Below are 13,626 nucleotides of genomic sequence, written 5' to 3'. Positions count from 1 at the left end.
TGTCACTCCAAGAAACCAGGTAGCTTTATCCCTCCAGGGAGAACTGAAAATAACTGCATGACTGCATGCACTTAATACATCTGTCAGGACTGAATGACGCCTTTTAGGCCAGAGTGATAAAATGAAGACAAAATGCCAAGTTTGCCATTTTTTTCTTTAATACAAGGAGGAAAAAGAAATTAAAAGAGAACCAAATTTTCATCCAATGTGCCTAACTGTTGAGCTACGATCTCTCTGGGAGTGACATGAACCATCTTAAAAGGAATCCAAGCCAAAATAGCCTGAGAAAGTCCAGATCTGACAGAAGTGTCTGGACTGTCTTCATCCACTTGTGAAGCAGATCAAACTAAAATTCCACATTGCACACAGCCTCCTGCTCAAGGAATCCCGGAGTTACCCCCAATTCACTCCTACATCTTAAGTTTTGTCTGAAAATTCATCCTGGGTTTCTCTGTTCTATTTGTGCTGCCATGCAGGGCTTTTTCATACAATGGCTCTTCCTTGTTTTAGATGACTGTTCCAAAAATATTGAATAATATCTTCCTAATTTAGCTATATTTCATTCTTGGAGCTTAATACTGCCATCTACAAATTAAGACACATCATTAGCCCAAGGAATAAAGGTCTGCTGAACGGAGCTGATACTACGGTATCAAGAAATACCCCGGGCTGGATACAAAAGAAGTTGAAAAGCAGAAAGTTAATATCACAACTTAGGTACGTGGAAGGTATCTGAGGGGAGTTTAAAGCTTTCATCTTTGAGCAATCACCTGGCAAGCCTTCGTAAATACTTCCAACCCACTATCAGACTGTTAATTCCTCTGTTTCAGAGTAAGGATACAGCATATCATCAACTTGTAAGGCAGGTATGTGATAAAGGAACAAGAAGACTGACCTGGTTGCAGCTCTCGACTGTAATTCTGGGAAGGCGACATGGCCTCGGACGACATGATCTATCTGAAAAGGAGAAAAGCAACATTTTTGGAACTATTAGATCTGAAAAATTTGGTCCTGGAAAAGGGCAACGCAGTATCGTAACTTTAAAAAGACAAGAGTTTCTAAATTACTCATGAGCTGTTAAATCCTAGCCCTAGTGAAGCCAATGGCAAAACTCCCACTGACATTACTGGATTCAGGATTTAGCTTAAAAACTGTAGGAAAAAACAACCAAAGCTGAACCAAAAGCAGGCAAAATGCTAAGCACGCAGCTCCTCAGACAGAAGAGCAAGCTGGAAGGATGACTTTGTACCTCTCCAACACTACCTGACAGCACATCCTGCGGTGTCTCCCGTTCTCTTGCATACATATCCCCACTGGAATTTTACCAGGAGCATATTCTTGGCCCAAATCCCTGCAGCTTTCTATATCACACTGTTATAATAAAATACAAGGTGTGTTGTCATCCTGAGAGATGCTCCATATGTTCATTGCAGGAAACTAAATGTATAGCCCAACAAGCAATTATTCCTGTAAAGAAGATCAATATAGGCTCTGTCTATACTAAATTTATACATCATCTGGTCCTTTCACTTCCCAGCGGCTACCATTATTCATGAAACAAAGTATCAGGTAGAATAACATGGGCTTTTAAGACAATAATTCAGCAGTTTTTGTGGCCTCTTGATAATATCCCATCAGAGGTGACAGTAAAAGCTAAGGAGGCAAAACTAGAGCTACTCAAGAGCACTGAATATATCTGGCAATGCCTATTGGCAGCAAACCACATTAGGTTTTTAATTTTTAACAGTATCGGTCTAGTCCTTAAACAGTGTAGCAAAACATATAATGAAGCATGTACATCTGAAGGCAGCAACAAAAATAACACGTCTGTTCTTTCTGAGCTTTGCATCAAAGACAAAACTCAAACGTGCAAGCATTAGAAACAAAGTTTGGCCTGAATTTTGCAGTGTTGCATAATCTCAAAAGAACACAGGAGCAACTCATAAATTCAGAAATAAATATCAAATTTACTTGTGTGCTATGAAAACACTACAGAAAAATGTTACAGAAGTTATGATGTTAGATATTTAAATGTTCTTAATTCATGACATGGCTACAGGAGGGTTGCATCTAGACACCATTTTCTGCTATTTATTTCACGGTTTGTAATGATGTCGTGCCATCCTTTGTCTCCTCTTTGCAATATCTTTCTTCCTATACATTTTGAAAATCCAGTGCAAAAGCCCATCTAATAGACAAAAAGGCTTTTTCAAAACAAGATGAGTTCTTAATTCTTCATTTAGACTCTATCTGAACCGGTTTGCAAAATCCGACCGATTTTTTTCACAGCTGTATCAATTAAAAAAGCAATCAGAAATTTAAGGGACGTGTATCAGTTTTGCTTTTAAGAAGTTCAACAGACTGTTCAAATTTCATGAAAACAATTCACCTTTGTGCATAGACCAAGCAATGAAAAGAATCCCAAAACACATCCTTTTTTGTTTTGTTTTCAAAAAGCTTTAAGTATGAGCAAGCAGGACCTCAACCAGACTAGAGCTTTAAAATTACAAAGATAATAAATACAAACTATCCTCCACACAATGCACATCCACCGTCTCCTCCTATGGCTCCCTATGTGTTTTCTGTACATAAAACCTCAAGAAAACCACATGAGATATTCTAAGAATGTTTTAATAAGACAGCTTCCCTAACATACCTGGCAGAGCTGACTTTGCTATGGGTCCTAACAAGACCATACATTTTTTCCAGCAATTTCTTTAATGACATAAGAACATCTTGTTCTCTGGTACTAGAATGGAAAGGGTTTTAAAAATCATCTTTCTGACATGCCCTAACCTTCATGGTACATTTGAAGTGTGGACCCACCTTGAAACAGCCAACAGAAAATATTGAATTGCGGTATCCTCTCTAGTGCTTAGTTAAGTTTCTTCACTCGCTTTGGACTAAGTGCATAGAGATTCCTCCTCTCAAAAGTGTTCTTACAAAGAAATGCACAAGGTTTGCTATTTTCCTTTTAAAGTGATGTTAAATTAAATTTTACTTCCAGTTGTGGCAGTTACCTATAAAATGGGACACTTTGGTTCTAGCCCCATCTTGACCCGAAGAATTTAAAGCACACACATCCCACCTCCTGCCCGAGAGCTTTGGGCTGGAGATGGGGTGGGAGGTGGAGACTGCAGGAGAGGAAGAGGGATGACTCTCCTGCTGAAGCTGTGACACCACAGAGAGGAATGCCAGATTCACGTGGCCGAGGAGAGGGCACAGGAGGGAACACCAATTCACAGCTCAGGGTGTGTCTGGGCTTCTTGATGCAGGATTATTTCTGTTTCTCATTCCGTGACTCTTTCATATGGAATGCAGAAATGCAGTGATGCCCCAATCCACTGCTTCCTGGACATGTGCTCTGATCACTGGGCTTTTAAGAAGGTGGGTAGTGCTACGTCTGAGTAAGACAGCAATTACACCTGCAATTTGTGAAAGGCCAAACCCACCTGTACGTTTGCTGAGCTTCCAGAGGATGCCCATAGGACTGGGCCTGCCTCCTGTAGTTTCTCAAGAGGAGGCTGGTATCTCAGCCCTAAGGACAGCCACTATTTCTACAGACTGAGCAGGGAGACACACAGGGAGCTTTAGAAGTTTCCAAGTTTAAGCAGCCACTGAGGTTTCACTGATACTTTCAGACTCGAGCAGCTAAAGTCTGCCTAAATACTCTCTTATACATCTAGGCTTTCTTTAAATTTGCCTCCAATGTTTTAGTTCTGACTGCCTCTCTGCAAGTAAGAAAATTCCTTTTTAGAGTATCAAGTCTGGTTTTAATTTTTATTTATAAATTAAAATAACCAAATACAGTCAGAGTCTCTGCACTCACAGAAATAATTGAGGTGACAATACACGTAATATCTATCTAGACAGGGTAATATTACTATTCTGTCCACAGAACACATCTTTCATTTATGCCCATCAAGAGCACAATGGTTTTATATAAAACAATATATATAATTTTCTCTATCTCAAAGTCTATCTCAGCGTCCTGCTAAAGAATGAATGCCTGTTTGCCTGTAAAATAATAACAATAACCATCATCATAGAAGGAAGACATGCCCTCAGTGTTCTGCCCCATATATAATCACCAATCAGTATGCAAATGATTGCTTTGTAAGAGACATAACAATCAACTAATTGGTCATTGCTTTCAGCAACATGGCTTCTCCTGTGATCTTAACAGAGGTGTTTCAGGGGGAGCTCTGGCTGAATTGACCGTGGAGCTCTCCCGAGTGACAGCAGTTATGGCAGAGCTCCTATCTTGGAATCTGGTTGCATTTCCAAACTCTTACCAATTTTCCTGTAGCGCTTTGACCTCCTTCATTCAGCCACAATCCAGGTACCATTGCAGAGAAATAAGGTCCCCAAACACCAGGCACAAAAATGGGTGTTTCACTGACCTGTCAAAGCAAGAGAAAGCTCTAGTGAATCAAACTACCTGTCAAAGTAGGTACTTTGCAACTCATGTTTGGCAGCTGTCAGAGGCCAATATGAAATGATTCCTGCCCCTCCGCTGGAGTTACCAACATGAGTGGAGATGTATGGGTAGAGATTTACTCTAAGGAGAATGTGGAGAAACATGTCCCCTCATTATTAGATGAGATGACACAGCTGCAGCTCCTGGTTGCACAACTGCCCCCCCCCACCCCCATTTGCAGAACAGCTGGGTCTGGCCATGCAGAAAGTAAGAAATTTCAGGAACAGGAGCCGTATTTTATAGGGAGAGAGTAAGTGTCCTTTTTCTCCAGAAAAACACCTTACTTAGAATGAACAGGAGAGTTAGGTGCCTTGGGTAGAAGCTGCAAACCTGGCCTTCTGTTAGCCAGCAGGAAACATGTGCTTGGGTAAACGTTAGATTCTGCCCCTTACTTAGGCTTAGCTTTACACAAACCACTCCTTCCTTCACACCTGTGAACCCTTTCGTCAAGGCAAATATCTAAGCACTACTATCCAAATACTGAACGGGGCTGTATTCTACCGCTTGCATACAAATGTAACACCCACATACACAGTGATATCCTGCTCCTATGCAATATTTTAGTGGTTAGACCACCCAGGATGTGGGAGACACTGGTTCATTTCCTTTCTCTGCTTCAGAAGATGCAAATTACCAGTTTTTAAGGGTGGAGGGCATTTTCCTTCCTCTTATAAAGCTGTTCCACTTTCAATAGACTAGGCAGACTTGCTAGATTTCCCTTCTGGTCCAGAAAGCAAGCCTAAGGAGGTATGCTATCGAGTCTAGCAAGTAAGGCTCAGCACGTGATGGGGAATGGGCAGTGGAACCTGGGTCCTAGTCCTTGCTACAAAGACCAGTTACGTATTCTGCACGGGTTGAACACAATAATTCTTGCAGCGCAGGCTGGAGAAGCCAGCTCATCCACTTCCCTGGCAGGCTACTTGTCTTCTCTCTGAAGCATGGTTCATGTTTTTGCTTCCAGGACCAACAGAGGTATATAGATTCAAGGTATACACAGTCAGGATTTTGCTGGGAAAAGAGGCCAGCAGCACAGTCCTACACCATCGCATGAATCCACTTCCCACTAGTCCATGTTAATGGGAGGGCTAAATCTGCAACTGTTGCTCTCTAGAAGGTGGGATGTGCTCCAACAGGAGCAAACAACAGAATTCCCTCACAAACAAGTCTGTGTGTTTGCAATGCTGGAACAGCAAAAAAGAAAGATCTTAGTCAATGGAACAACTTTTTTTTTTTTTATTTAGACCTTGCTCTTCATCAGTAAAATTCTAGACCCATTAAAGGATGGTTGAGGTTTGCTATTGATTTCAATAAGGCCCAGTTTTCACGTCAAAATAGTTTTGAGAAGGAGTAAAAAATTCCAGGCTGTTCCGGTTAAACTTGATGCACATTCTCCCTATAATTAAACAGGCCAAACTTTAAAGACAGCTTTTGCGAGCAACAAGGGAATATGCTCCAAGATGCAGTTTACTGGCATTTGTGCATCACACATGTTTAGTAAATATACCAGCAGGGAGGTTTCTGCACAAACAATAGTCTGCTTGAGCCATAAACTTACATACAGCTGATTCTTGTCATGAAGTTAAGTAGAAAAACAAAACAACAAAAGCTGTTTTCTCAAAATTCATCACCACAGTTTCAAGCAATCCTGATTTCTCTTAGGAATGTATATAACAAATACAAGAATCTTGCTCAGCTCTCTACTATCAGCTCTAACATGCCGACTTACTTTCGCTAAAGACGTATGTGTGCACATGTGTCCGTGTATCTGCGTAAGATTTTGGCTGGCTAAACCCATTAAAGAGCAAGAATAGCTGCACTGAATTTAAAAAGGCATTTATGACTCCAAGTGGATGAAGCTACGTCAAAAACATTGCAAAGACATTTGGTTTTGTTTTGTTTTCTCTTAAAACTACAAATTAATACAGCTTTGAGTTTTCAGCACCTCCATGGGGCAAGCCTTCTTTTTACGATTTCAATAACAAAATGAAGTGCCACAGAAAGCAAATCCTAATATAACCTGATTTTTAGACCAATTCCACATCACTGACCTGACTGAGAACACAGCATAAGGTCAAAATTCCCAGTTGGCATCTGCTCCAAATGGAAGCATGCTGAGAACACAAGCGTTCCGTCTCACTCCCGTCTTATAGCTGTGGACACAACACGTGTCTCTACAGGTGGGAAGGAACATTTGGGGCAGAAGAGGCCTGGGTTGGTAAAGGTTCATCTCAAAATATTTTTGAGGCAGCAAACTTGATAGTATTCTGTACTCCACTGTGATTTCTGAAGGAAGAATCTAGCTACACTAGATATATCAAACTTAAAATCCAGCTGCTGTGTCGTCTGAAGAAAACAATTAGTCTGAGGATATTAAAGGCACGAAGATGGTTTGTGAACACACAGGAAGTTCTAAACATCGAGAAGGACAATAAAGTTAAAAAACAACAACAGCACAAAAAAACCCCCCCCAAACTTTCTTCTGTCATTAGTCCACAATTTACCAAACTGTCCTATGTGTCTGATAACACTAAAAGGTTTAAATTGACTAAAAACCAAAACTCTCCCTAGAGACAGTACTTCTGGCCTAGTATTCTGGACACCCACAGATATTTGACAGGACAGGGTATTTCCATGCTGGTTCTTCTCAGACTACACCAAGACTTTCTTATCATCTTACTACCAAAGCACTGTTTGTAGGCATTCCAGCAAACTTTCAACACATGAACAGAGCAAACGAGGGAGCTGTGTATCATCACCACACTGATGAATATAACCAGGGGGGCACTAAGTTATGAATTTTTTCTGCTGTGGGAACTTTTAACTGGAATAAAGAATGTTGGTGGTCATGCTGGGCTTTATTGGTACCACCATCATCAGATTCGTATTTCCTCCTTCCACTTCAGGAGTTTAATTCACATGTTGCAGACTCTGGGTTTTGATGCACATGGGAAGTGAGAAAATTGGGAAATAATGTCCTCCCCAAACAGACACACAATCTTTGAGAAGCAAGAGGGTGAACATTCTTCCATAGATGTATGCCTAAGAAAGAGCAAATGGTTTCCATTTCCCCTTCTTGAAATAATTTGGACGATGCTTAAGTTTTTCAAGCCATGCAGCAGCTGGCATTTGTATTTTCATAATAAAAAGTCCAAACTCTGTTTGAGTATACGTACCACCCAATCCCACTAAAACACATGACTAGACATAAGCGTAAGGTTGGAGAAACAGTACAAAGCTTGCCACAGAACCCAGAAGATAAGCACCATTTGCCAGACTCAGAGCTATTTTAATTAGACTAATACCATGTCCTTTTCGTAGCTTTCTATTGCCTTCAGACACCCTTACGATGATATAGGAGGATCAATGTGGTGTCACTATTTTTTTTTCCTTTAATGAGCTTAAGAAAATCCTTAATCTTTTCAGCAGAAAAACAACATCTGTTTTAGATTTATGGGCAATTGATTTTTATTTTTAAAGCAAATAAGAGATGTCATCCTTCTTTGAAAGTTAAAATACGTATTCAAAGGGAGCCTCAGATTTTCTGCCTTCTATTTAACTTAAATTCATCCTGTGACACACTCCTATTGTGAGGCATATTAGCATTTATTATTTTTTATATACAGTGAAACTGAAACGCAAAGAGGATATCCTCTGCTAGGCATTAGAATGAACTCTGCACAACAATTACTGCAGCAGGAATTTGAAGATGGGAGATGAGAAGAATCTGAACCTATTCACACTTTGAGACATAAGAAGCGTCTATAAATGTTTCAGTTGAACATGTTGCCCTCATCCATGATGATGCTTACAGAAGTGTTATGCTTAGACATAAAATTCCACCTCACTGTTATTCTATCTGTGGATGGGGAAGAATTATTTTGTGTAGGAAAATGCCAGCTTTCTATGTCTTCCCAACACACACGTTCCTACTTGCTCAGCCCATCCTTGCAGATGAGATGAGCATTAAGCAGCTCCGAGATTCCAAGTTCCGAGATTGAAGGGAAAAAAAGAGTTCAACACCTTCTGAAAGGGAGAAAAAGGAGAAAAAAACCTCTATCTGGGAGGATTTAACCTCAGCGTGTGCTTTATAAAAATCATACTAATATGTAAGATATGTAAACATTATAGAGCAATCAGAAACAAATGAAATGATGAATTCAGTTTAACAATATTCAGCTGTGGTGCAACTGCCAGAAGGCAGTTTTTGTTATGAATAGATCATTTGGACGAGTTACAGACCAGATTTCAACCCTGGCGTGTGCTAGGAAAATCAATGTCAAACTATTTAAGATCAGAAGGTATCAGCAGCACATCTGGCAGCCCACAGAAATGAAAAATGTCTTTAAAACATATAATGCCACATAGAACTAAGCTAAGGTATGACAGGACCTTCTTAAATGGCACTAATATGAGCTCTGTAACGTATTTAATTTAGTTTAGCCCTTCCCACTTGCCTCTCCCTCTAAAACAATCACAGGCAAAAAAAAAACCCAAAAAATCCACCTCTCTGGTAGAAGCCTCTGTGGAAAAAAGCACTGCTTACCACTTGTAGGCTAACTTACAGCTCATGTAAGTGAATCAAAGGAGTCAGTTCAGCTTTCAGTACTGTCATTTGGTACAAGCGGAACAGAACACAGAGGAGAATCACCTAGGCATACCGCCATCCCATAAAATGAGCAAGTCGCAGTGTGAGATCTATTTTCCTTCGCTTTGTTTTGCTAGACTAGCCATAATGATCAGGCACATGCTTGTGTTTCCTCCGCAGTGTTATGTAAATGGTCCAGTAATCAGAGACAAGATAAAACAGGCCACACTGGTGAGAGCAGGAGTTTCAGCAGAATTTTCTTCCTTAGTTGACACCATCTGTTGCTGGTGGAGGCTTACACAAATTCCTTACAATAACACTATTGGAGAATTTGGCTATTACCAGAAAACTAAATCTTTGTATTAACAGAGTATACTGCTATATATCCATCTTCTTCCATTTTCAGTTCTGCTTCTAATAATGGGCCTCTGATATCTGGCAGCGTTCTAGTAACACTATTAGATTTTCTATTGATTTGCAGTATGCAGTAAGAAAGAAAAACCAAATTTCAGTAGAACTATTCTTGACTTAGACTCACCTACATGAAAGCAAAAAAAAGCTTTCCTTCATCCTATTGTCGCAACGTTTTCAGAGCAAATATTTGCTAATGAAAAACTAGGTCGGAAAATTTGTTTAAAAATCACCTCACTTATCAGCTTCTATAGCCAGAGATTCAGAATAACAGCTGCTTTTGTTAGGCTGAGGCAGGTATGAAGAAAGATCTAAGATACTAATGGAAAGTAGGGAAAGAAACAAGGAAAAGCACTGTATCAGTCGCCAACTAATAAATGCTCTTTACAGTTCTGGACTTTGATCATTGACAAGTCAAATACTTTCATTAACTTCTCTGCTGACTTTTGACTTTCAAACTTTCTGACTGACTATAGATTAAGAATACTGACATTCATTCAACTCCAGGGGTTTACATTGATGCATAAAATCCTGTATTAAGAAAACTCTATCATTTTGCTTCTGCTGACAGATGGGTCTTATAAACCAATTCGACCACAATTCTCTGACAAAGAATGAAAGAGATTCATAAAAAACAAATAAGGGAGAAATCAAAGGGAAACCCAAGAATGTTTCATTTCTAGGTTTCTGGTTCAAACTCGGGTCATAGTAACAGCTACTGAATGTGTGATTTAATAACAGCACTTTCTGGTGGCATATATATTGACTGGGTGGAGTTGGGGCATGCAACTGTATTTTCAGTAAACTGATGCTTACTCTAAAATTGCCATCCTGGCACTATTTCTCAAGCACTCAATGACTTTAAAACTAAGTTTCCCCATAACTCTGGAGGCAATTCCCTAGGTTAAGCGTATGGTAAGCACAGTCAATATATATTTATTATTAGCAGTAATTACATGTTAAACACATAACAGCGTTCAAGCTTTAGCCTGATGTAAAACATATTTAAGAAAATAAGGTCTTGGAACACAAGAGATGTACTACAGAACACAAAGAAAATTAAAATGTATTCATATTCCAATTCCTATATGTCATACACCACCAGTAATTTGTTTGATTATATTTTAAGCTTATGTCCCCTGGCCATCATGGGTTTGCTATGTAGCTGCATAGTTTGCGGTGGCAAGTCACAGAGCTCCCTTCCATGTGACAGGTTGGCATCCCGGGGGCCACCCACAGTGACAGGGTTGCTCTGCAATGATATCCAGAGTAGGCCACAAAAATGTTTGCACAGAGCTAACTTTATCCCACTGGAAGCATGGAAGTTACTTAAGTGACAAAAACATAGAGAATGTCGACTTTGGGAATCTGCCTCAACACATCTGTCCACAGATGATTTTGGTAATCTGTTTACATGCAGTTGAAGAATTCTAGCTTACGGGATGAAATCACTTTAATAGATACCTTGCTGAACACGGACGCCACGGTTTGTTGCCGAAGCTATGTCACAGGTTTACCAAACCCAGAGAGCTGGAAAGTTAACAAACCTTAGAGACCTCCATTTAGTTAGGAGAATGGTAAGAACGAATCAAAGCAAAACAAAATTGTCCAACTGCATCTATCAAGGTTGCGCAACAACAACAAAAAATATTCAAAGACATCATTCAACATTTTTGCGGTATAACATACTGCACGATAAGATTTTTGTGGAATCTAGCATGGTTAAAAGAGACAGATAGGAAGGCAGATATCATCCAAAGTGGTAAAACCACCCAACAGAATCAAAGGGTTCCGGGCACTGCCCAGAGCGTAAACTCATGGCCAGAGAGTGGCCTGTGGTAGGAAAGTTGAAGCAGTGACATGTATTCAGTATGTCTGTTTTGCCCAAGCTGGTTTCTTTTGTGTTGGCTGTAGGAAAGCCATGTTTTTATGTCAGCCGGGTCTCCTCGGTGCCTTCAGTCTCTTGGGAGGTGAGAGGGGCGACTGCTGGCGGGGCTGCACCTCTGGCAGAGCCCCATCTGCCTGTTCAGCTGCAGGGCCTGAGGGACATGGCCTGAAGGGCCTCAGAAGAGAGTTTATTCCCAGAAAAAGTAATTGAGAGGCTGAGAGAGAAGACAATGATATTGCTTATTTACACGTCATGGTAAAATTAAGCACACAGGTCCAGCACATTTCAGTCCAGCAGCTCAGCAAGGTTCCAAGTGCAGTAGAGCCACAAAAGACATGTATAACAATATTAAAATAAATATCTTTTTGATTTTGCTGCTTATTCTGCACTTGGTAATATCACAAGCTTGTATGACAAAAATCAAACCCATCCCAACCACCATAACATCCGTAAGTAAAAATTGCCAAAATTAGAAACATACAGAGAGTATGCATCAAAATGCAGACTGAGATCTAAAAATTCTGATCATGTTTTAGAGCTAGAATTCCAGTTCAATCCCTGCTTTAGTTATTTTCCAGACAAAACTTTCAGTACAACATAAAAGTAGGAGACACAGATGAATTCTTAGGGACTACTGTCAGCTGTTATTCCGAATAGTAACCCTTATGAGAAGGGCAGCAAAATGTGAACAACATGCATGCAGAACTATTTCTAAATTTCTACATTTTCCATAAAAAATTAACTGGTCTACGAACTACAGACCAAACAAGGTATGTGATTAATGCCCAGTAAAGAAACCACACTCCCAGGGTAACCTGATTGCCTCATCTCTGAAAATATTTCAGGTGAGCTATGCCATGGGACTATATACTGCACAAACTGGCTTTATATCTAACAAGAGCCAATTAGAGGAAAACTGGACTGAGATTATTAACCATTCCCACTGTGAGATTTTTTACGCAAGGCTAAATAAGGAAAGGTATTTGAAAATTACTTAAATCTTATGAGTTTTAATGAAAGAATATGATGAATCACAATAATTTTAGTTATTCGACTTGTACTTAGTTTATATTTAAGGGTATAAAGAGAAATTCACCTGGACCAGTGCTTCCAGCCTTGGGAGCCAAAGCCTCAACTTGTACAAGCCAGTATATTAACCATCGCCTTCCACAAAGGTACATCGATTTACATCGTGTGAAGACCTGGGCTAATGCTTGTATTTAGACACTTAAATAAGCAGTCTGATTTTTAAAAAAGACCCCCATTTCACATTGGTTTCTGGCTCATGAGCTTTGAACATGAAACCAGCTATTTAGGTATTGAAATGCAGACTTGGGCACCCACCCCTAGAAAGTATGTTGGCTTTAGTTTTTGTGTGTCTATAATTAAGAATGCTAGCAAATGTCCATACATGTGCCAGACACCTCTTCAAAGAAGGAACAGTAGATACTCAGATGCAGAAGAGAATGTTCCTGCTTCTGCATGTTCGTGTTTTTCATTTCCTAGGGAAGATGACAATTTTTGAAGACAGCTCCCGCAGTCAGCGCTTTGTGTCTAAGAACAACACACCGGCTCCTCAGGCACACTTCAAAAACCGAGAACTGGACATGACCTTACTAGACATGCTCCTCACTCAAGGGGGACAACCACATATGCAAACCTTTACTGCTTTAAAACTAATCTACCAGCAGAAACTGTAAGGCAGCGTTTAGGGGTTTCTCCCTCCACCCAGAGGATCTTGGTTCTTAAAACAGTTAAACATATGAATTAAACTGTTGCTTTAAACTGACAGCAACAACAAAAAATCAAATTTAGCAAAAAACCCAGCCTGTTTTACGCAGCTGTATTTTATTTTACCTTTTAAAATGGAATAGATCAGGCCCCTGCCAAGAGCAGGGAATGCAAGAGGTCACAGGCTGCACTTGTAAAAGCAGCTTTTCTGGAGGTCTGCCACCAGAAGCCAGTTTGAAGTTGCATTTCTGAGAAAAGCTCTGAGAATGGATGCTATGGGGCCTAACTAACTCCTTGTACCCCTTAACAGAGCAACAGACCTCTGCATATGGCCCATTTTCAGACAGCAGCCAGGTCCAGCCTCTTCATCTGAGCTGACTGGAGGTATTTACACTTTATTTTCAATACACTGCATCAGTTTTCAGCCAATGGTATGTACGGTATTAGCATGTCATAGGGTACAGCCGCACAAATAAATTATTATGGGCAAAACTAGGAGGTCAGTTGCCCAGTAAAACCACCTCTACTCAT

At 40.1% G+C, this 13,626-nt stretch overlaps 1 protein-coding gene across 4 annotated transcripts in view; it reads right to left on the bottom strand.

Annotated features, from left to right (window-relative positions):
* Window positions 1–13,626, bottom strand: part of FGGY (FGGY carbohydrate kinase domain containing) — a 308,149-nt gene that overhangs the window by 39,172 nt on the left and 255,351 nt on the right. For all 4 annotated transcript variants that reach the window (XM_065657199.1, XM_065657198.1, XM_065657200.1 and 1 more), the window contains 2 exons: window positions 4,296–4,403; window positions 896–957 (listed from right to left, as the gene is read on the bottom strand). In XM_065657199.1, coding sequence (XP_065513271.1) covers window positions 896–957; window positions 4,296–4,403 — 170 coding nt within the window. The remainder of the gene's footprint in view (window positions 1–895; window positions 958–4,295; window positions 4,404–13,626) is intronic.

This window comes from Caloenas nicobarica, chromosome Z (assembly GCF_036013445.1).
Source record: "Caloenas nicobarica isolate bCalNic1 chromosome Z, bCalNic1.hap1, whole genome shotgun sequence".
In the NCBI taxonomy this organism is placed as follows: domain Eukaryota; kingdom Metazoa; phylum Chordata; class Aves; order Columbiformes; family Columbidae; genus Caloenas; species Caloenas nicobarica.
This window is presented reverse-complemented; position numbering and strand designations above follow the sequence as displayed.